Source organism: Ixodes scapularis, unplaced genomic scaffold, assembly GCF_016920785.2.
Source record: "Ixodes scapularis isolate PalLabHiFi unplaced genomic scaffold, ASM1692078v2 PGA_scaffold6__148_contigs__length_123643588, whole genome shotgun sequence".
In the NCBI taxonomy this organism is placed as follows: domain Eukaryota; kingdom Metazoa; phylum Arthropoda; class Arachnida; order Ixodida; family Ixodidae; genus Ixodes; species Ixodes scapularis.
The window spans coordinates 56,190,374-56,215,295 of NW_024609881.1; the positions used below are offsets into that span (position 1 = coordinate 56,190,374).

General features: G+C 45.5%; 1 protein-coding gene across 1 annotated transcript in view; it reads right to left on the reverse strand.

Moving 5' to 3' along the window:
- The window catches only part of LOC8023266 (RNA polymerase I-specific transcription initiation factor RRN3), a 41,008-nt gene that overhangs the window by 12,278 nt on the left and 3,808 nt on the right, over nt 1–24,922 (reverse strand). Inside the window, exons 2-11 of the mRNA XM_029988159.4 lie at nt 20,216–20,462; nt 17,771–17,860; nt 16,417–16,549; nt 13,012–13,105; nt 12,010–12,178; nt 9,684–9,767; nt 6,972–7,101; nt 6,113–6,255; nt 4,719–4,849; nt 3,460–3,641 (exon numbers count right to left, since the gene is read on the reverse strand). Of these exons, the coding sequence (XP_029844019.3) occupies nt 3,460–3,641; nt 4,719–4,849; nt 6,113–6,255; nt 6,972–7,101; nt 9,684–9,767; nt 12,010–12,178; nt 13,012–13,105; nt 16,417–16,549; nt 17,771–17,860; nt 20,216–20,413 (1,354 nt within the window). The 5' untranslated portion in view covers nt 20,414–20,462. The remainder of the gene's footprint in view (nt 1–3,459; nt 3,642–4,718; nt 4,850–6,112; nt 6,256–6,971; nt 7,102–9,683; nt 9,768–12,009; nt 12,179–13,011; nt 13,106–16,416; nt 16,550–17,770; nt 17,861–20,215; nt 20,463–24,922) is intronic.

Genomic DNA, 24,922 nt, shown 5'->3' on the forward strand with positions numbered 1-24,922 from the left:
CGATGTCCCGATAAGTCTACCACCCCCCTGCCGCCCGAAGTTCATAAGAAAAGTGGAGTGGGCCATGTCCCGGTGGGTAAGCGGAAAAAGTTTAGAAGAAGCTAAGAAAACTTCTATTTTTCTGTATGTATCTAGCGCGGCTGCGCAGAAGATGCAACAAGCTCGAAGCTCGAATCAGTTTCGTTGTTTCATGTGAAAAATGACCGTGAAAGCATGTTTTACAATCGCAAAGGTCGTTGCTTGCATACATGCGATGAACACCGCCGATCGGCACACGGTGCAGACGTTTGTTTCGTGAAAGCACGTTTCTAAAACTACCACGCTCTCGTCATTAGTTTAAAAAAAAAAAAAAAAGACCAACAAAAAAATAGAAAAAAAAAAAAAAAAAAAAAAAAACAGGCACAACGAGCGAGCGGACGAAAGAAGCGATGAAGAGCGATGTTTGGGATGCAGGAACGCCGGCGATAGCGTTGGCGGATACTTTGATACAAGTCGGGCGGATACAAGCCTTGTCAATTGCAAGGAGCAGGCTCTTGCACGACTTTCTTGTTCGGAGCATACGTGCGTGCACCTGCGCGTGGTGTGCCATCAACGCGGCTTAAGGCGGAGTTGCTACGCAGCACGGAGAGCACCATAAACATGGAGGTCGAAATGGGACGCTCCACGAACGTCCGCGTGCGGCGTTCTAGCAAATCAGTATTTATCCGTTGGCTTTGTCTTAAACATTGCACAACCTTACCAACCACGGTCGCGACATTCCGGAGGAAGGAGCGAGTTTGTGGTGGCCTTACTTCGGTGAAGACGGACTTTGAGCTTACACTCCGCGGTTGCATTACCCAAGGTATGAAGCGTTCGCTCACCTCGTAATCCCTGAATGGGTTACTGCTTCTGTTATTTTTCCGAATTTGTTTCTTTTGTCCGAACAACCTTTTTCAAAAGTAAAACAAAGTTTCATTCTCTTATCCTCATCATTTTCCTTTCGCACGCACATACTATGACTTTGGGGTCGCAAAAATCGGGAAGGAAATGCGTAAACAAAGGGAAGTTTTACTTTGTCACGGACATCCTCTAACTGTAAAATCCGCAGCCACCGCAGCTGCGTCATTCGGGCAGGATGAATGCTCGCAGATTGCAGAGTCCGCAATGGGGTATTTCTAGGGGTGGAGATGGGCGATCATACGGCATTTTTTTTTAAATCAATGTTCGCCCAAAAGGTGGTGTGGGCGTTGACTCAAGGAGATTACGGTAGGCTCTCCAAAACAAAATAGATGGGCGGAGAAACAGATGCATAGCGGATTTTGGGACGGTGACTTGCACCACCCTAAGCGCACGTTTCTTTTTCTTCAGACTAAATATTGTCTAATCCAGTTTAATCATACTTAAACCCTACCCGTTTATTTTTATAAATTAAAATCCTACGTTTTTTTTTCACCTTTAAAGGCCGACGACCAGTTCGCGCTTTCCACTTTTCCCTCGCTTCCTCCTCTCTCCCCTTCTACCCTTTACACTGCTGCCTGTTTCCTCCTTTCCCATGGTGAGGAGGGTCTTCTGCCTTGCAGAATCTCGAGTCTGGTCGTCGGCCTTTAAATTTGGGACCAAGCACCGTGGTACTCCCCTTTTCTGATATAGAAAGAGGGCATGTCACTGTGTTAGTTCGTGCTTTTAATGAAGGGAAAAAAGTCACGCATGTCTCAAACTTTGGGTTTTCTATGACGCTTAGGGTAGATAGATTATGTCTGCGCCATAAAAATTGGATCTCAAAATCCCTGTGCTCTACACATAGAATATTCTCATTCACAGCACACTGAAAATTTCCTACAAATAAAATCACTATTAAATATTCGACTCAATATGCAGCTTTTCTTTTTCTTAAGGGGGGACACTACCCAAAAAAAAAAAATTTGATTTTTGAAAAATGTCATATTTACATCAACCACCACCTGGAGAGTATTTCCAGAAAGTTTCATTAGTGTACACCGCATAGTTAATTTTTTATAAATAATTTTCGGTCCATTGAAACTAAAGAAAAGGTAGGAGTTGGAACACTTTGAACACATTTTTCTCCGTTCCACATTTTGGCATAAATTTCATTTTAGGAAAACTATTGTTTGTTAATGGGACAAGAGGAAAGACTCGCTCATTGTTGTTCCTAAGTGGAATTTTATGGGCAGTGCAATTGTGGAATTGTTTTTTGACTTTGTGGATGTCTTTTATAAAAGATGTTAAGATTTTGTGGATGACATAAAAGGCAAAAAAATTTATTTGATTTTTCACTGCGATGTTAGCATAAAGTAAATTACTTTTTGGAAATTTTCGTTTCACAGCTGCGCTCTCCAAGCATTCTGCTGCGGATCTAGAGTAGAAAAATGTTGGGTATTACATTAGTTTCCTTACGATAGTTTTCCTAAACAATGTCGGTGTGTTCCTAATAAAAATGACTACAAGTTATTTTACAGCTCATGTACACTGATGAAGCTTTGCACTGCATTCTGCCTTGCAACTTCCAGTATAGACTTTAAATTTCATTCATATTGAGCCGTAGGTTTAAAAGTTAACCCCCTTGGGTAGTGTTCCCCCTTAATTCGATTTGGTATTTGATTTGTTACTATTTGCTATTTTAACACCCCTAATGAAAAGTAAAGCGGAAGACTATTTTTGCTTGCCAATAACATGTCAGTTGCTAGCTCGCACTTGTTTGGGGTCTTCTACCTCTACTCATCCTTTGCACTTCCTCTAGCCTAGATTGATGGACGAATGTGGCCGAAACCCTTGAATTGGTTGGCAGCTTGTGCCACCTACACACCTCAGGAGTCGATCCTGGTCAATGTGAGAGCGAGAGCTCACTTGCCTCTTGGAGAGAGTGAAGAACGCAATTCGTCTGCTACGAAGTGCCATTTGCAGGCATAAAAATAAAACAACAAAACACTGCATGTCGTCTGCTAAGATATCACAAAAAAAGAACTTGATTTTCTGCTACGAATCGAGCGCCTAGGCAAAGTGGGATCGGACAGAGGCTGAAATTGTGATTGTCTCCTATTTTTTGTTGGAGCCCATTAACAACCTATGCTTCGTTTGGGAATCTCAAGCTGCTCTGCTGCTGTAGAAATGCTTTCATTGACCGATGGATGAAGGAGTGCTAAAGGTAAACCCATGAGAGGCCGCGAGACTTCTCTAGCTATTTGTACGTTAGTGAGATGTTCTCCCCAATACATTACCCGATTAGGACGATTGGGTCAAAAATGTTTCATTGATTGATTATGCGCAAGCTGTAGCATCACGTCCCATCAGCAGACAATAGTGCTCTCGCTCTCACCATGACCCAAACTGGACATCTGGTTGTAGTTGAAAAGCCATTGCTCCAAAACGTAACTACCATCCCATCGGCTACGTTCGGGCGACAATCGCCAACAAGTCCGTGTCTTTCATGATAACACAACCACAAGGGAAGTCGCTCCTCACCCTTGTCCCCATGGGCGAGACTGCGGTGGTGGAAGGCGAAGACGTAGAGGGCCGTCTGGCAGACGGCGTAGAAAGTGCCGTGCCTCGCCACGTCCGGGTGAAGCAGAGCGCTGCCCTCCTCCAGGGAGGACAGGTAGGCATGCGCCCAGCGGCACACCAGCGACAGGCAGTCGCGCACGGTGCTGCACGAACACCGGGGAGAGAGAAAATGAGTACATCCAAGATTCCTCCTCAAAGAACCGATCTCGGCTGCACTCGGGGATTGGTTCATTGCCGACTCCAGAGTGCATGTGGGAGGACCGATCCCAAAATGCACTATCGAATCGGTCCTTGAAAGTGCCGGTGTCAGATCGTTGCATTCTGGCGACTACTCCTCTTGTAGAGAACCAATAAGAGATGCAGTCATGGATTGGTCCCCCACCAACGCCGAGCACATTCGAGAGTGCCGGTCCCAGGCACAGTATAAAATTGGTACTCCGCCAATCCCAGAGACTACAAAGGACCAAATCAAAATGCCCTCTCCGATTGCTTCTCTGCCAGTTGAAGGGAGCATCCAAGAGGGTCGACCTCAGATGTGCTTTGAGATCAGTCCTCCGCCAATGCCACAGGTCATCTGGCACGATTAATTACAAATATGCTATGTATTTGTCCTTGAGAAAACCAATCCCACATCACTGTCCACTGCAATTGATCTTTTCCTAAAGGAACAATCACTACAACCTACGAAAGAAGCACAGCCAACAGAAATTTTTTTTAATGTGGTATTTTAGTTGTTTTAGGCCACGTGAAGATTTCTGCCCTTTAATTTCATGAATCATAAAACAAAGATGGGCACCCAGGAATCAGTAGGCGCTTTATGTTCCCCATTATATTATCCCTGCCATCTTGTATAAAAAAAACCCATTAAGTTGACTCTAAAGCAAACAGACATGACAATGGGAAGTTTCACAGGATGCACAACATCAAAAGTCCTCCAGAAGCCAATGATGAAGAGTACAATCCTTATGTTAAGTATTGCTGAACAATCTCTTGTTTTTGTGCAAATCTCTTCGCATAATACTTCACCGCACAGATTTCATGCACTCCGGTCACGCTTGAGCAGATTAGATACCGCCAATGCCGACTTCGTCGCTCGCTTGGAACCCGAAGAGGAAGAAAAATGCCGGAAATTCTGTTCCAGACGAAACATGGCAGACTTCCAGCAGGCATCGCGATAGCCATGCCACACCAACAATGGCGAGGGAGCAGTCGCCACTCACCTGAGAGGCACAAATTTGGCTCTTGCGAGGAAGCTTCCAATGTAGAAAGCGGACGCTTGCCGGATGACAGTTGCGGTGCTCGGATTCTGCACTTTCTTCCACAGGTAGTCAAGGAACGCGTCTGCTAGAGCCTGCGATGGCGGAGCAAGGTCTTACTACAGGCATGATCTTCAGGTCATATAGCAGTAACATAGTATTGCATGGTACCACAAAGTGGTATCGTAGCATTTACGTAGCATCGCACATTAATATCTTACACTATATTCCAAAGTGGTATTACAAAATACCGTAGGTAGGGTTTTGGTTTTCTGAGTTTGTTTTTCAGTAAAATCGGAGGGTGTTTTTCCGAGTTTATTTTTTTTTACTTTGAATGCATAGTTTATCTAAGCTTTTGTTTATCGTCCACAAAATTTTGGGCTTTTTTTGGATGTTTGGTTTAGGCCGAGAACGGCAGCCGGCAAATTTATTGAAACAGAATTTTTGACAGGAAACAGATTAGGAGCTGGGCCTTCCACGATATCAAAGGGGTACTAAAGTGGACATTGAGACAGTCTTGTTACGGTGCAAACTCAACCTGCATGCCTTAGTATCGCAGAGAACTCAAAATTACAATCATGCATGGCCTTCTTTATTAAAATGCAACCACACGTTGCAACACAAAGGGAGCGTGTCGCATAACCCAAACAAATTTACTAATATTCTTTTACAGGGATGGGAGGGGGGGGGGGGGGAAGGCACTTTTGAGTATCTTTTTTAGAGAAAACTTGAGTCCATAATGATGAGATGAAAAATTGTATTCACCCAGATTTTTCTCATACTGGTTGCCCATAGTTCAAACTGCAGGTGTCTATATTGACAGCACAGAACTGTGTGGGAACAAAAAGGTTCCCAGAAACTATTTATAGCAGTGTTCATATTAATGGGACATTACTGTTTCACATAGAGCTATAAAGTAGTATCGTGCAGTGGCTGCTCATGTGCCATTAAAAAATGCTAATCATAGTCATCACCATCATCATGATTCAATAATCACCGTGATGATGTGTGTTATGCATATACAGTAAAACCTCGTTATAACAAAGTTGAAGGAGCGGTCGTAATTATTTCGTTATAACCATTAGTTTGTTATAGCCAATGTCCATTTCTTCCCACTATTAGCAAGCAAGGGGAATTATGATTGCTTTGTTATATCCATTAGTTTGTTATATCCCGTTTTGTTATAACGAGGTTTTACTGTATAATCACTTCCAGCTGCCAATTTTTTTCTGAGTAAGGGAACTGCAGTACCAGAAATGTAGCCTTCTGCAGATGCCCCTTTCTGAACATGGTCAAGAAAAAACCCCAAAGAAATCAGTAAAATAGTGAAATGAGAATATGGAAAAAGGGTGGCATACAGGCCTGAGGCTGCACAGGTAAAAGAGCAGGAACTGAAGGTGGCAGCACTTGTGGGTGGGTAGCACAATCTTGTCGAAGACCGTCAGGAAGTCTTTGAAGACCACCTTGGTCTTGTCCCAGTCTATTGACGAGGACTCCTTGTCTGGATATTTAGACAGGGCTACAATGAGGACGGCTAAAAGAGCAGTCCAAACAAAAATTCCCGCGTTTAGAAATTTTTTGAACATGAAAAAATATTCTAACCTGCTTGCTGCATCAAAACAACAACACATTACTCAACCAGAGAGGTTCTTTAAACACGAAAGACAGCAAAAAGAACCTCAGCACATTGTCAAAAGACGCAGACACCGCTGCACAGCAATGTGCTCCAGCTGAGCCGTGTACTTCAGAAAGATAAATGCTTGCAAACATTTCATACTCTATCAGGACAAAAAACTACTTTTAGGTAATCATACATATCTGCTTTAACTAAGAAAAAGGGCACTTGTTCATTAATGAAAAGGCACGTTGCCAAAAAAAGTAATGACATAGCGACATCAATACACAAAAGGAAAAAAGTTGGATCGACAGGTCATACAAAAGTAGTTTTTAGATTTAAGGCTTCACGGCACATAATCGTGAAATAATCACTCTGAGGTTTGCTGTAAATCCTTGTGCAAGCAAGTGGAGTTAAAGCACATTGGTTGTGATAAAACCTTGGTTGGTACGCATTATTTTTGTGACAATGATATGAGTCATTTAAAAAGGTTTTATTTTTCCTTTTTTTTCTTCTTTAAGAGGCTCAATAAAATTTTAAAGAAAAGGAGGCAGGATCTTTTTAAAAGGCTAACTCTAATAAGCCGAAACAGGTGGTCTTACCGTTTACGCAGCACTGCTCTCTGATGTAGAGATAAAACTGCTCCAGCACCCGGTCCAAGGTGTCGGCAAGCTTGTGCTTCATCTCGTCCGGACAGCGCTCTACATTCGGCTTCGACTTGGCGTCCTGGTCCTACGAAAATCACAATGCGCACGCACAAAATGCTAAGATATAACGGTATACTTTCCGGGACCCGGCGGAAACCATCGTAAAACAAATTTACCAAAACAATAAGGCACTCCTTCGAACTGCCGCGCAAACATCCCGTATGCATGACGCACTATTGATACGTACGCACTAGAGCCACTAAATGAGCTACGCTCAGAGTATCGGCACTCCGTTCCCCGACAATGTTGTGGGCGCCGCCATTTTGGCTCGTATGCAGAGCAGACGCAACTGCCGATCGTCATGATTCAAAAGTGCGACTTCCTCGGCATTCGGTTCGGTGTTAGAAAGGTTATGTAACATTGCTTTGCTCTGCCGCGAACTGTTTGAACATTTGTGGAGGGCGGAAAAGCGATTCCTGTGATTTCAGATAAAGCTTCAGATAACTGGCAACCATGATTTTAAGACACAATATGGCCAAGTGACGTTACTCTGAAGCGTAGCTTATTTAGTGGCACTAGTACGCACATCTGTGCAGCACGACAACATGAAGTCACATGACGCCGTGGTGTCACGCAACCTGGTTACATGACATTGCAGCTTGACACCCAATGTTACTGAGATCTAATGAGCTTGTCGACACTCTGACTTTTCACGAGTCGCACAACAACACACGACCTCACGTCGCGCCACGCAATGCTGTGAACTGGCGTGGCCTGCCGCGCGTCACCTGGTCACGTTACCACGTGTCCTACAGTTGTGTCAGCCATGTGACCGTGTGGTCAACAGTGGCGTCTTGCTAAACTTTGACGGGGCATTAACCCGCCGAATTTATCTGATAACGTCACTTCCGCGTCGCTTTCATCGGCGTGATACAACTAGGTGACGACGGTGCAACGCACATTCAAACTTGGCTTCCATTAAAATATGTTTCACTTTATCTTCAGTATCTCAATCGTCTGTACCAGCAGCCAGAAAAGCATGCAGGTCATGCTGCAACCGCCGCAGCAGACTGCGAAACATTGAACTCTCGCGGGGCGCAAAGCCGACTTCATACTTTTGCTGCCAGTGGATGTCGATTCAATATACAGTTGAACCTCAATTTAACGAAACCCGATTTTACGAGTTTCCCGATTTAACGAACAAATTCGGATTCCCCGCGCAGCCTATCCCGAAGAATGTCTTTCTCGACTTTACGAAATTCCCGATTTAACGAAATAATTATTGGGTCCCGGTGACTTCGCTAAATCGAGGTTCAACTGTACACATGCTTTCATGAAAGGCAGGAAATTTGCTGCACATCAGGTAGTTGCAATGTCCCTTTCTCTCGCGGAACACCGTCTGCAATTCCAATGCAATCTGTTTTTAACTCCCTGGTTCTGTCAATTAAGAACCTTGTGTACGACACTTCCAGTAAAAAAAAACAACTGTGTTTTGAATTGCCCCAAAAACATGCCGATATCGACCACAAATTTTAAAGTGCTTCTGTGCTTTCTTCGTTCAAAAGTAATTGCATTGCATTTCTGCTCAGAGAGCGGAAAATTAGTCGGCCCCAATGGGTGTCTGGAGTCTCCGCTGCATATGAGAAATTAGGACAGTGTAGTACCACCGCTAGTCCGGGGCCTTTAATGTGCAAGAGGGAGTAGAAATTACATGAACACGTGCCGGTACAATGCTCATCCTGATCATAATGAACGGTGGTGAGGACCAAGCCCTGGGCTCTGCGTGTGAGCTTCCGGTCCACGTGCTCTGAGCTGAGGCGCGTTAGCACGCACGGTTACCGATCTCTCCCAACTTATTTAGCCGACGAAACAGCTAGATCAGAATTAAGGACAAATTACACCTCCCTCCAAGACAAAAAAAATTCATACGCAAATTCTCATAATTAGGTTTTTTCGAAACTGCATAAAAATAGCGTGAAAATGCAAGGACATAGACAGCAGAACGCGCAGGACAAGGCACTGTTTCCTCTCCTCTGTGATTATATTCGTTCTGTTTTTTATGACAGCGGGTACACAGAACTAGGCCAACTGTTTGTTTTAGTACTGCATAATACATTGGTGCGTGAAATGTACCGGCGCAACTTTCCCAGAACCCTCACATCCTCGAGGGCACACGCTATGCGGCTGCAAGCGTCGCGCACCGCAAAAACGTGGCAAATCGACGAAACAGAATCCCGCACGCAAGAAACGAAAGGCCAAGAGAGTCACCTTATTCACCGCGCCATAGCCTGCAGAACACAAAGTTTCAAAGTTGAAGTTTTATGCTGTGCGGCCTATTTTCAGGTGCGGAAAAAAACAGGAATTCATACTTTTCAAGGTTATTCATTATGACGAGACAAATTTTGTGAATGACAGATTATGGCAATGATGATTTCTGTATGCTACAAACTTATTTGTGTGATAATAAAACGAGCACTTTTTTTAGTGTGCTATGGAAAATTTTGTTAAGTGCAGACTATGCAAACTGTAAAAAAAAAACTTTTATTTTTCTTTTCTTTTTTTTTTTTAATTTGCTTTTGCAGGTTATATACCAAGTGCAGGTTAGAGCTCGGATAATATGGTGCTCAGAAGACAGGCTGCAACGCCGAGCAAAGGTTGTCGACGTACCATGGCAAAGACGTCCGTCTCCATGTCGTCCTCTTCGTCGTCCTCCTCCTCTGCCTCTTGGATGTCGTCCTTGGGGCAGTGCAACTGTTCGTTCAGACAAGACGACGCAAAAAGAAAATATAAAAGGCTCGCTCGCATCAGCTCGCAGCAACAATAACCAGGTGCATACGTTTTCTAAATCACGGAATGCCTTTCGACGAAATCCCCCATTCACGATATCACACGACATCACTCGACGCAGTCACGACTCATCAGGTCATGACGTCTAGTGCCGTCAACTTCCCAACCAAATTTAGCAAGGAAATCGAGGTCACAGAGCCGTCGCGGAATGCCATGATGCCACGTGACATTGAGTCGCGTGGTGCCAGTTTCTCCGCTAAATTTAGCGAGGAAATTTTTTTAACAGTGTGCTCTTCTCCACTCTCCGAAATGACTACACAATGATAATGTTGTTCAAGCAAATGTGCAAGCAAGCTGGACAAGAATAACAGTAACAATCGTTATCCTCTTCTGATGACTCGTGCACAACTTTTCAGTCGCGCACGAGTTGTCTTGTTGCGTTTTCTGCTCGGGAAAGGCAGGACATACCCCAACAGCGCTGTCAGTGCGGTGACGATGGGCGCTTGTTGGCCAATTGCAAGTCGCCTCTCAATCGATTGGCCAACGAGCGCCCATCGTCACCGCGCTGACACCGCTGCCCGGGTGTGCCCCGCCCGTCCTGAGCAGATAAATTGGCTCAAAAAGTGGTGCGTCCCAACGTTTCATCACATTTTTAACAAAGAAATCAGCGTGGTGCGATTGTAATTTTTGGATTTTTAGGATGTTCAGGGGCCGTAAAATCAGTTATAACCAAGAACAGATGATCGCAGAATCCTCTTTAGTGCCCCTTTAATGCAATATTCTAGAGGGAAAGGCGCCACGCCTTTTGGCTGCTTTGCCACGGCCGGGCATAGCCATCAACAGTGGTTGTCCAGAGGGGCCCTTATTGTCGACAATGCATTGACATGCGCAAAGGACGAGGGAAACATCCCTTCCGAGGTATGCGTCTAGTTTTCCATAGCTTTAATTCACACAAAAACATCCGGCGTCCCGCGCTTCATAGTTAAAAAATAAAGTCGACGAGCTCTTGAGCCATTTTACCTCGTCGCGGCAAAACGAACGTGCCTAACCCGCCGTCTGCTTTCTTCCTCCGCTTTCCCGTTGCCCTCTTTCTTGTTCTTTCTCTCAAGACCGCCTACGACAGCGCTTGCACTTTGCCGCGCTCTGCTCCCGTCTTCACCTAATACCACCTGCATGCAACGTCGCCGTTACTGGAATCTCCACCCCGACCCAAGTGGCAACCGCGCCGAAGGTCAACGAGAGACACCGCGAAGCGGCAAACACGTCCGCCTTGATTATTTGATCCGCCGCGTGCCAGCGTCGCGCTCACTGCGGGACGCCGCGAGGCATGGTGATGGCGATGATGACGCAAGCTAGGCGGCGCTGCGTGGGTCCACTAACCAGAGCCGTACGTGTAGACTTCCGTCATTAGTCGGTAAGAATAGGGCGAAAATAAGAGCACGTCATTGACAGAAATTGCTCCCATGACCTTGTGTGCAATGATTGACTTGCACTTGTGACCAACCACTAGCCATAAATATGAACCTAGCAGAGGCAATGAGCCTAACAAGTACCCTTCAATCGCAATTTCTAGGTAAGGATGTATTGAAGTATTTCATTTCAGCACGCTACAGTTGAAATTTGCGACTCTCCATAACTGAAAGGGTGACGCACGTGACGTCGTCACAGTGACTGTCAGAATGTGCTCAATATTTCTTCCAATTGCAGCCGCAGTCGCGGCAGTGACTGCAGCGAAGCGGACAGTAAGTACCACGGATGTGACTCGGTAGGAGTTTTGACCCAACCCCGAACGCGCATCCCAAGTTCACAGTTTCACCTCGTCTTTCAGGAAGCTTCCCTCGCCTCTTCCAGCTCAGTAAGCGCACTCGGCACATTGAAGACGCCTTACTTCCATCAAACGCTTTCAGTTATCTATTCCTATACTTTCAAGCTCATCTAGAAACAAAAAACACTTGCGGTGGATATCTCAGATATTTTTACTTCCCAGTATCCTCACAGGAGGAATGTGCGGCGCTAGCTCCACCGCTCCACCCCGTCTTCCACTGGCTCCTCTCATTGACCAAACTCTCCAAATACGGCTCTGTTACTAGCGACGATGTTTGGATAGGGGAGTGGCGCTTGCCTTGTCCCCTAGGTGGTGTCGCTTTGCCCACACTGGCTGATACTCCGACGCGTAGCTTACCAAGTCGCTGCGGGATCAACTTACGTCTATCTGGAGGGCCTTGTAGGCGAGGAGCTGCAGGAGCTCCGGGCGCTGGTCCGGGATGTACGATGCCACGACGAGCAGCTGCCTGACGAGGCATGCCTGCTGCACGCCGGCCCGATTCAGGTAGGGGAACGTGTCTGCCGCCACCGACACCAGACTCAAGGGGGCCCTGCGGCGGCGAGAAAGGCACACGCTTCGGCTCCCAGTCCACGAACCAAGTTTGTGAAGATCTACACAATGGATCGAAACCGCTCAAAATACAGTGAAAAATTTAGCAGTCCTGAGTTAACCAGAGCACGGTCACAGCAATAGCTGCAACACGTCGCGGCGAAGTTGTTGGGCACTGGCGTCACGTTCACGCAAAGTACGGTGCATGAACAAAAACGTTTGGAGCAAAATAGACACCTGACCATCTTGTTCCAAACGCTTTTGTTTCCTGTTTGTCCTGAAGCACCTGAAAGCGCGTCTCTCGACACGAGCTCTCGGCATTGACAGCACTACAATGGTATATTGTTGTTGGCTATTTATTTGTATTCTTTCAGAGAGTCTGCGCATGTGTGCAGTGGGTATTGGGTACTACAAAAACCCTAAGTATAAACCGGGTTGTTAGTGCAGTGGCACAGTTCTGTGGTAATGTCTCCACTTCGCATGCAGAGGACCCAGGTTCGATTCCCGCGAACGGCGGGCGCTTTTTCCTTCGGGATTTCGCAACATCAACACCGGACACCCTACGCCCTACTATGCCAACTATAACATCAATGACAAGAACCACATCATCAACAACGAACATCATTTCCAGTGATGCGAAGAGCCCCATGACAGGCATCGCTGTAAAAATTGGTTTTACAAAGTATGATGTAATAGGCCTCCGGGAACATTCAGTGACTCTAGCCTCTTCTCACTGAGCCCATACATTATATCCCCTCCAAAGCTAGAAGCTCACTAGAGAAAAATCACAAGCAACGATCGGCAAGACACAAAATAAAACAAAAAGATCCTCACGTTGGCACAAGGCGGAAGATCTCGCGGAAGATGCCGTGAAGCTGGTCGAACCGCTCCCGACGTTGCGACGCCGGTATCTCGTCCGACACTGCGTCTGCGCACATTCAGAGGTTTCGCCATGCAAACCCCAGTAGCTCCCCGAAGTGCCACCAACCGAAAAAAATTTACCGTAAAATCCCGAGCGAGCGCCCACTCAAAATTTAGAGATAATCGAGCAAAACTGGGGGATGAAAGCTTATTGTTGAACGGGCAGATGCTCGGCATTTTACGGTGTGCAGGGAAAAAACGCTTGTTTCTCAAAAATGCCACCATCGTAAACTAACGTTGGAAAAGCGAGAATACTCTCAGTGTGCACAGCGACAAGAACTATTCTTTAATACGCGAAAGACGACTGCTAGTAAAATCGTTTTACGTGGGGGCAGCCGATGCAAAGCGCAAGTTCATCTACATCTTGCCCGAGGTTTGTGACGATGTCAGAATGCCGAGCTCGTATGGGATGATAAAAAAAATAGTGGGAAGACCTCGAGGCATCTAGCATTGAGGTCTTCCCACTATCCTTTCAATCAAAGCCAATCGAAGCTCGGCATCATTCTGACTGCACTGAAACTCCTGCGTAAGAAGCAGACGACTTGCTCTCGGCATGGCGTCCAGAAGGCGAGGCCTGAGCACAATGTCATTGTCAGTGTATCTCCGACCCGCCTCGGCAGCTAGCTCGCCGACGCATGACAAAAGAATGCGTAAAAACGGCCAACACTCCCGTCTTGGCATCGCGGTGTAATGGCATTGCACTCGCGCTGACCTGGACACTGGCCAGGCACACTGCTTGGACCTACCACAGTCAGTCATAGGTTCACGGTTGACACCACCTTCAACTGTGGACTTTTAAACCAGTCGCCCAATATTGACATATTTTAAAGGCTCTATTCATCTCGTTGCCTAAATGCACTGTATGATGTTTCATCTCCGTTGGACAATTTTCGGATAAGCTACAGGGGGAGGTATACAGCTACTGATGTAAGTTGCTTCACTTGGCAAAGAAATCTGTCGTATAAAATTGCTGCAAAATATTGAACAGGGGGTGCGCCTATCGTTTACCCTGGAAGCAGCACTTTTTCTATGCAAAATGACAATTTGAAAGGCATTCCACATAATGGGGCATTTTGTTTTCATCAAAACCATACTTTTTGGCAATAAGAACATCATCTAAATAAATAGAAAAATAAATGTTTAGCCTCATTCCTCATTAAATTTCAGTTCAGAAACATCAACAGCAAAGAATAAATTCTGTAATTCCTTGAAATAACACATTTCCTAAAACAAAAGCTACTGCAAAAAAGTGAAACTGAGAGAAACCTATTTGAAGTTTCCACACCACTACATTTTATTTTATTCGTGGTGGTGGCAACTAAAAGGCACCAAGAGCACAGGCGGTGCCCCTTCTGCTTACACCCGGTCTCCTGCATGACCTTGCTGTGTAAGCCCGAGCTTAAAACGCTTTCTTTGAGTGTCATTTTGTTGTCGACATGTGGACATTGATAATGAAACGAGTGACGAATTGGGACATGCTTGCAATACACAAACCAGCATCAGCAAGCATCGTCAAAATACAAAAGCAGACAATCGCACATGACTTTCTACAAACAAATGTTGGTTTTAGTTAGTTTTCTGTTCAATCAGGGAGGGCTTTTCGATTCTTGGCCATATGCATAGCCTCTTTCACGATAAAGTTGGACTTCTATGGTGTTTTTGCCCAAATAGTATTTACTCCCGAACAAAGATGTTCAATGTACTGAAACTGAGAAGAAATGCTCTTTATCAGGATTTATCAGAGTTTATTTTTGTTAGATTCCCAACTGTCTGAAATTCTGAGTTTATTTTACAGGGTTCTTACATTTTCAAAATTCAAAAACAAAACTCAAAAACATTAGGTGTCATGACCCATTGTGCTGAGGAAACCTCGACGTGCTTCAAGGCAAACCCCTTTGTCAGTAGTTCTAGATTTCAAAGGAAACTGAAGTGGCACCTCCTCAGGACCACTGACCCTGTGCTCTTATAAAGCTTATTTGCAAAACACCGTCTTTCTTGCTTTTTGTTTTTTGTAGTTGTGACCTCGGAATTTGGAGTTTTTTCGATAAATCTGAATCAAAGAAATATTTACTGGCGAGTGTTTTTCGGATTTTATTGGATTTATCCGAAAACACAGAACCCCACCTGAACTGTCTCTAGCAAGCATGTCGGGGGAGGAAAGGCCCCATTTTCTAGGTGGTCCTGGTGTGACCACCAAACTGGCATGCAGACCTGACATTAGGCAGGGAAAAACAGGAATGATTTGATAGACAACCTGTTTAAAAATAGGGCCTTGGAGAACTATTTCGTGACGTTTTTGACACAGCAGACTTTAAAAACACTTGCCTGACCCAGATCTGATCTAGGCTGGACAAGGCCCGACATGGTACCAATGAAAGATTGTCTTGCTTAAGAGGCGGTACAAGGCAGCACAAATAGGCTTTTAAAGATAACCTTCACCAAGTTGTTCACGTAGACAAATTTTCATCGGCACACCAGACCCAGGCCAGATGTAGGCCCGGTAAAAACCGACCCACCACTAATGTATGTTGTCCCAAGCCTGGCTATCAGGCTGAACCATGCTTAAGCTGTCCCAAGTTAAGCTGCCTCAATGTCCTCCTGTTTAGGGTGATGCCATGCTTTGTAGCCGACAGCACATCTCATAGAGAAAATACAAAAAAATTGCAGAACACAAAATGTCATCATAGAATAGTCCGCGCCACAAGTGCGTGCGGGGACATGCTCTTTCAAGCGCTTGAGAGCAAAAAATAAAAATAAGCATCTGGAACAAAATGGTCAGATGTCATCACCCCAAAAGCAAAGCGCACATGAAGGCACCCTATCCTGAGCGATCGCCTATTTTTAACGAAGCAGTTGGGTGCAATGAATAGACCATTCCAGAAATTAGCACAGCCTCCCATCGTCTTTCTGATGCACTATGCTAATCCAATATACAGTACGTGAAGGAGCGCTCATAAATAGAAGGAGCGGTTAATGTTTGTTTAGTATTTCGAGATTTCCAAAGGCAAAGAAAGCAGAACGATAACAAAACGGTATGCATCGGCTATGTGATGCGTACGCTTTGTTTCCTCAGTGTTCCGAACTCGCAGTGGTAAGAGAGAAAAAACTCAGTAACTCGGAGGGTGTACCAAGCATACAAGCCGGCCTGAGCGTACGTCAAGATGGCCTCACAATTCCCCGCACCGTGCAGTGCAATGTGGGGTTGGTAAGAGGCCTCGCGGGATTTTCCGGAAAGGTCTATTCGAGAATATGGCCAAACCGATCGTGTCGGGCGCTCGTTGCCCGCCACCTCGCCGTGCCAGCCCCCAGAGGCCTCACCTGGGGACATGAAGATGCCGAGGACTGCCGTGATGACGTGGTGCAAGAAGAACGGGTGCAGGCAGACGAGGTCGCAGACGAGCTTGGCAAACATCTCCATCACGTCTGCACCCCTGCGCAGCACCTTCAGTTTCTGTGGAAGACAAGGCACCGGACCGCCTTGAGGCACGAGAGAGCCGGCCCGTTGCCGATTCGAGGGTGGCTCGCATGTTTGCGTTTAAAACCTGGCTCACGCACTTGCATTTTGTGGCAACCGAGTGCGTTGTGTAGCATCGTCCTTCGTTGTAAACACTTACAGGAGAATACACTAACGTCGTCTATGCCCCGAGAGTCATTTAACCAGAGTTATGGTTTTTCAGTATTTGCAAGATCAAATGTATGTATTGTCTACGAAAAATGGTCATTCGTAAAGCAGTCAAAAGTTCTTCGAGCCGTGGTAAGAGCCCCAAAAAAATGAGAAGACATACGCAAAATCGCAAGTGTTTCGAATGAACCAGCTTCAAGTGACTGCTTTGCAACTGCTTGTAACCCTTTAAGAAAAGGAAACAAACTGGCACACTGGCAACATCGATCGTGCAGCCCTGCAACACGTCTGACCACCGTATGACTAGACCAAAGGTTTTGTGCTACTTGCGAGGCCAAACGTTTTGTGCTTCTTGCAAAACCAAATCTTCGCACTATTCATAAAATAGATGGACACTTACATTGTCAGAATTATTTCAAGCCTACAATCACAAGGGAAGAGTAAAAAAAAAGAATATAAAAATATGTATGCACGCGATCTGTGCTCTGTTTAACCCTAAGCCGACAATGTGGCGGAAGCAGTGTGCTCGTTGGCCGGGCCGGTCAAACGTGCATCTTCCACCACGCAATCGCGCTCCCTCCCGCACCCACACGTAGAGAGCGGTGTTGGGCGACGAAAGGAAGGCGGCCAACCGGTACCGCGATTGGTAGCTCCCACCGCGCCGTCAGTTTAGGGGCGAACAGTACACAGTCTAAGTTCATTACAAAAGACCTGGTTACAACAGACATTTGGATATAACATACTGATTTGTGAAGTTTGGTTGGTTTTCCTCTATGCACTATTGACTAACTTAATATCTGCATACAACATACTCCTTTTACAACAGACCGAAATCTTGGTCAAAATCGTCTGTTATAACAGCTTAGACTGTAATGGTGCCGAGAGGTTTTTGCAGCACTCTCTTACAGTTCCCCTACGTAACTTCACTACCGGGATTTGCCTCGCCCCGACATCACAGGTCGCGCTGCCTGGGCAAAAGCAGTGGCAGCGGACCTTCCGGGCCAAGGCGATGTGGCCCTCATGACGAAAAGAATGTGCAAGGACACTCACGAGCAAGGTTTCTGCCACCTGGTCGCTGTGCCTCTCGATGAGCTGCGCATGGTTCTTGATCCTTCGCAGAAGCCTCGCCAGGGCTGCATCCTTCGCATTGCAAAAGTCAACGAGTAAAAAGGTTGGCACACTTTTTGCCCCACTAAAGAAACAGTCAAGTGCCTCAGTTTGTTTGTATGCCAGCCAGCCAGCACTTGGCCTGTCTTCTACTTCTACTGGCCCTTGTCCTTTGCACTGATAATTTTTTCCGTCAAGTCTCTTCCCTTAGCTCAGTTACGCTCCTTAGATAAAGTACCAACTGTTCTGGAAACTTCGAGTAGATTTCCTCGCAAGTGGCGATAATGCAAGTGGGGTTTTTGTCACACTTAATATTTGCCAGTTTATTCGCACCCTGATATTCAGTTCAAATTTGGATAATAGTTTTTCAATAATATATAGCACTTTTTACGAAGCATTTCGTTATTACGAAATAATGTGCCCCCCAAGTGTCAAGTATGGACTGTGTTTCCGACGGGTTCGGGGGGTTCTACAGAAGACTAGACACACCCGGCAACTTTCTCCGCGGTGGCTCCTCCAAACCTACGTCCATCCGTTAGGTTCTTTGAGCGATCTGATTGCCCGACTCCTGTTGTCGGCAGCGCGCCTCTGGTGTTCCAATTTGCTCCTAGGGGAAACTTTCCCATGGCGTGATGAAACAATTCCAGACTAAAGAAAGTGGCCGAATGAACCCCATGCCTTCTGTACCTACGCAGAAATTAAGGCAGGCAAGAATCGGGACTCAAGAAGCCTATTTAGACATATAAAGTAATTCCTCTGCCTTCCCCTCCTCGCGACAAGAAATGCCAAGCCACGGCAGCACCTTCAATTAGCAAAACACAGACTGAAGTATTTACGCCTGCCAAGACCTTGTACCCAAACAGAATCTACAGGGGCTCTACCGCTCGCGAAAATTCTTGTGGCTCAAATAATGCTTTTTGTTTTGTTTTTGCACAAAGACATAGCACGCTTTAGAATTGGAAATACTTATGCGACGTCTTTAATGAAGGCATTTCGTGCTTTAGGCCTAACTCAACGTCCGAAAAAAAAAGTAAACTGTGGGAGTTAGGTGCCCCTTCAAGCCAACGCTCCACTTCACTCGGAGAGAAAACCAAAGCGGAGATCACAAGCCTGCCAAACCGACTGCAAGTCTGGAAAATGCTCTCCATTGCCACATTCAACCAATTGGCTGCCAAAAACAGAACACAACAGTGCACTAGTCTGGGGATCTACGCGCACAAATGCCTCTACTTCAGTCAGAGATCGGCATCACAAGATTGAACTCACTCACTTACGCCAAGGTCATAACAGAATAGTCATTTCCTCGCCCTCAAACATGCGACCAGAAACAAACTTGAAACTCATTTCCCCTCACAATAAGCACTTGTGTTCAATCCCTCACTCGTGAACTCGCCAAACCCGTCAAACTTGGGTTCTCACTGAACTCATGCACTCACCGAACTCGCGCTCCTCACTGATCTCATGCTCCTGATTACACCTCAAACTCACAAACTTTCGAGGTTGACGAACTCACCCTAACCTCACGTCCAAGGGTGATGAAGAGTGAGGCAAGTCAGAGCCGTATATGTAGATAGTTTGGTCATTAATTGGTAAGAATAGGGTGAAATTAAGGGCACGTCATTGGCCGAAATTGTTTCAATGACGTTGGGCGTGATGATTGGCAGCTCTTGTGACCAACCACTAGTCACAAATATTCCCCTAGCGGAGGCAATGAGCTTAACAAATACCCTCCAATCACAATATCTAGGTAAGAATGAATTCAAGCATTTCATTTCAACATGCTAGAGTCAAAGTTTGCGACTCTTCGTAACTGGAAGGGCAACGCACGCGACATTAGCGTCACAGCGACATTCCGAATGCACTCCATCTCTTTTTTGATTGCAGTCGCAGCCGTGGCAACAATCGAGTGGACGATTGAAACCGTGGCCATGGTTCCGTGGGAATTTCGGCCCTAACCCTGAACGCGCACCTTATGTTCGCAGTTTCCCCTCATGTTTCAGAATATTTTCTCGTTTATGTCACCTTTTCTGGCTCAGTAAACACACACAGCACCTTGATATTCCCTATTTCCAACAATGTCTTAATATCATCCAATTATGTACTCTCAGCCTCATCCAGCAACAAAATATACCTGCGCTGCAATGTGCGGCTCCTTCAAGGTCATCTCGGCTTTATTTTACTTCGCAGGATTGTCACAGGGGAAACATGCAGCGCTGCCGGCGGCGACACTTTCGCCGCTGCACTCCCACTTTCCGCCGGCTCCTACCATTGACCAAACTCTCTCGATATTAGGCTCTGAGGCAAGTGAACAGATCCGCGAGTTGAGTTTTGATGGGGCACTATAACTTCGGCTCACCCCCCTTCCCAACTTATAGAAACCCCGCTTACGTCGGTGTCTTCCGACTTGAGGACGCTGAGCAGGTTCCTGTACGAGCCGTCCATTGAGCTGCACTTGGACCCCTCTAAGAGTGCCTTTTCCACGTCCACCTCGTCGGCCGAGGGAAGTCGAAATCCGACCTTAGCCGACTCCGCGTGGCTCGTGGCATTGCTGCCCCTCTTCTTCAGGATCGAAGGCGGCACAGCCATCTTTGTTTCGTTGGCTCGCTTCTTCCGAGAAGCCCCCGAGACTGACGATCTGGAAAAGCATGAATGGATGGATGAATATGGTGGCTGTGTACCTTGTACTGGGAAGTAGCTTGTACCTTCTAGCCACGGGCAATTGGTAGGTTAAAGGGACTATGAAAGCAATTACAACATCTCTTAAAAGAATGTGTTTTCATACGCATCGGGGTCCTAGCATGCAACTAATTTTTTTGTAGAATTCTGTGACTTTCATTTTCGTGCTTGTAAATAAGTTTGCTAAATCGAAAGAAACGTTCAAAAGTAACGTCGAAGAGCACTGTTATTTTTCGGTAGGATTTAGCGGACGCTCAGTGCCGTTCCAGCGGATGGGTATTGGCAGCGTGTGCGAATTACAGGGGGCACTCCTCTAGCTATCATCATCATCTTTTGTGACGTCATAAATAGGACAGTCAGAGACAAACCGCTCAGATCTTGGATCGCTCAGCTTGTCAGCTCGCTTCACGTGCTGTTTGGGTAACGTGCGGCAAAACCTGTTTCACGCATTGTGTTTACTTGGTGAAGTGATATTTGTAGTAGGACATTTTACCAAAGTTTGAAAACGTGGCATCCGTAGTCATGCTAACAAACACTTTTGGCGCTGAGGTGTCGAAGTGCTGGGATGGTGGTGTGCTGTCCTCACCCCAGCACAAAATACTGGATATTGCATATAGATAGGGTTCGGAGTGTTCGGTTTAAACCGATAAAAGCCGATAAAAGTACGCCAAATTCATTTTCGGAAATTCGGTTTTAACCAAAAACAAGTCAGTTTTAGGTTTGGCATTTTCGATTTAAACCAATAAAAACCGATAAAAGTATGTCGAACCCATTTTCTAAAATTCAGTTTTAACCAAAAGAGGTCACTTTGACCTTCCAGTCGTACCGCAGAGCCGTGGCGAAAAAGTGGAACGACAGCGTCTATCGAAACGTGTCTGAATGTATGGGATACATGGATGCCATCACGACGTTTTGGTTTAATGTGCGTATCATCGATCGGAACGTGAAGTCTGAAATACCCCATGACTTCGCCATGTACGAGTGTGTTTTCAAACTGGTTGTAAGGAAGACTGACTTGATGCAAGCTCTGCATGTTGTGTTGTGCTTCAAAACGTTGCATTGTGTCTCTTTTGGCGGTCACAATTGGTTGATTCGCCGATTTTGGCTCAGGCAGCGCTTCATCTCCTCAGCCAGTCAGTGTCCAGTGTTAGCATTGAGAGGGCATTCTCAAAGCTCAGGATCATATTAACAGGAAAGGAAGAGTGCGGATCAACGAAGAAAACTTGGGAAAGTACATGTGTCTGAACTATAATGAGATCAAGTAATCCTGATGTACAGAAGGTGAAGTTCCATGTTTTTTGGGCATAGGCTTCCTATCTGACTTGATTGTACTTCTGTGTTTTAGGTTCGGTCTTTTTCTTTTTCAATGTATTTGTGTCGTTATTCTTTGAGCGATCACAAATATCAAAGCTACAAGGATCATCTGATCCGGTGTCCGTTGGTGTTTATTTTATATTCACCGAAAAAAGCTGATAAACTTTTGTGGGCATAAATATATGCCGAAAAAAACCGAAAATTGAATTTTAAAATAAACACCGAAAAAAGTATGCCGAACTTGGAAAAAATAGAAACAGAAAACGCGGAACCCTACATATAGAATATCCAGCGCTCCACTACGTCTGCCACAATGAATAGGGTGTATTTTTTTATTATGATTTGGACAAAATAAAACTGAGAAAGGAACATCTCATCAAATTTAAAATAGGAAATCCAAATTCGAGATTGTCTCGTGTATGTAGTAAACACTCAAGTGAAGGCGACTTTGTGTATACATATTCAATGTGTTCTGCGAATGCTGGTCGCTTATTAGTTCCAAGTTGATTCCTTTTCTTGAATTTTGTAAACCAGTAAACAAACATTTCCTCAAAATAACTGGCAGGAAGAAGCGGTGGCTGGCTTCCTGAGTCGTTTCAATGAAATATCTGCTTGTTCACCTGGTCAGTATGAAACGCGTGAGACCCCCTTGCGATCAAAGTCTTAAACCTAGTAAGTCGGTGACACTTCAGCGTCCCAAAAAATTAGGTATACGCCTGCTATCAATTACTACCGTTTGTATGTTTAATTTTGCTAACCCAAATGCACAAAATGTGTAATGCACTTCTCAGCGAGCCATTTTAAATTTGTAAACGATTTATAGTAAAAATTGGATAGAGCAATTTAATCAATCGCCTGAATTTGCCAGGCCATGTCAGACAATATAAGAAGTTATGAAATTTTCTGCTTTTCTTTCCAGCAAGTGTCGCGGTAAGACAAACTTTTTTGCCACACATCCAATGCAGGAAGAGCAAAGCGTCAGTTGCTGACGAGCATTTGCTCTTCAGCAACTGTCAAGTCACACTTGGGTAGAAACGCCGGTATCGTCAAGCTCGATGCAGCTAAACCAAGTGTGCGGAGCTCTGCAACACAACTGTGCACACGTGCACACCAATGACAGCACACCATTTACTCAGGCGAATGAAAAACGTTTTTCTACAGCAGCCTCCACAGATCCCTCCCCTCCCCCCCCCAAAAAAGACAAGAATTTTAAAGCTTTTTTAACATAAAAAGCAACTGGGAGGCACTGTTATTTGTTAGAAAGATCACTCTCAAAAACTTCATACGCATTTTTTTAAGAAATTCATTTTTAATCGGCATAGGTGCGAACTAACATAGCCACTCCGTGCTTTGACACAGTGCGTCGTCTGCTCGCATCCCACCAGCTCCGTCACAGGAGGGCGCCCGCGAGGTGGCGCTACCAAAACATCTCGTCGCCAACAGTGCACGGCGGTCCGCGAAGAAGCGGCCACATTAGTTGTTGTCAAGTGGACGAAATGAACGACAACGCCGCGGTCGCAGACGGGTTTAAACTCACGTTCGGCGACCTCATGCCAACAGAACGAGAGATGCCATTCGGGAAGCGAAACTCTGGACCGGCGCTTTACGAGGGTGCCCCAGACTTGCCACCGACTTTTTGGTGGTGGGATGCGAGCTCTCCGATGCTGCCGCAACACCCAAAGTGCAGCATTCGCTTAAACCAATCGCCCGATGAGGAGTTTGTTGTCATCGTGCTTTGACTTCACCCAGTGCCCTTTAGTTCACGTTTGTACCACAGTGTCCGAGACATACCTCATGCCCTTTTTAATTGCTAAAGAAAATGTCCGAATTGCCTTTATGGTTCCTTCAAGATTGAAATATACCTTTTCGAAAAAAAAAGCTCCTAGGCTACCGCCACGTTGCCAACGATGATGCAAGTAAAGCGACTCCTGCGACCGCTAGTGGCTAGAAAGGGCCTGGCCACCTTCTTGGGCCGCTGACACCCGCTCAGCGCAGCTCTCCACCTGTGTTGTGCATTCCAAGCTTTCTTAAAAATTGTCACTTCCTTTTTCTTTTTTTTTTATTTGTGCTAAGTACTTTTTTTGCGTCATCTTCCTTGTGAGAACCAGTGCTCATAGCCCGAGTGCTTGCTACTTGGGCATTCCTGCTTGACATTCCGGGGAAACAGAAATAACAACGTCGAACAGCCCACGACGTTGCAAACGATGAGAACTGTTTTCCATCGAAATAACCCCCGGAGATTCCTTGGCTTTTCCCTAAAATAGCTCATCGGCTTAAGGTAGGGAGCCAGATCACTCGTGTTGATTCCTTTGCTTTGCTGCTGCGCAAAAAGCAAGCTCTCTCCAAGTGTGCCCGCAGCAAGTTATTTTTGAATTCCGTCCGATCGCTGCGAAGTGAATTACGTCAATACAGTTGACTGGATGTGCTCAGTTATTTGAGATTTTTTTTCAAATAAACTTTGTCCGGATGATGCGGCATCGTGTGGTATGCACAGTATATTATTTGAATGCCGAGACTTACAGTATTTTCTGTGTGAGGCAGTAAATACGTAATTTGTGTGTGACGAATACCCATGCCTTTCGACTATTCTATGTTGTCAATTATTTTCGACGATGAAAAACTTAGTGCGTGGCGGTCTGAAAATTTAATGTAACAAATGTTCTAGTTGCATTTTTTCTACCGCGCACATATTTGACAAAAATAATTCAGAGTTGTTTGTTTTTACTTCCAAAGATGGTGCAGTGCTCTCTCAATGCCCTCGAGAAAAAATATATACCATGAAACGTAAAAGTAAAGAAAAAAAGTGATAGTTTCACTGCCAGCAGTGTCCAAAACTGCACCTACGTAGGCAGCAGCTAGCAGAACCACAGCCCGCTCGGCGAAAGTTGTCAGGAATGTCGGGAAGAGACTAGCCTCAAACACAGAGAGTGTGTCTGGAAAACATTCCCTTGCCCCTGGGGTTGAGTATTTCTTAAAAAGCTGTATATGCCGACTTGTGGTCCAGTCCCAACAGCACAACGAACGCAAACATTTTGACTGTTCGACAAAACAACAGCCTTCTGACAATGGGAGCAATTTTTCGCTGCACCTTTCGTTTGAAAATGG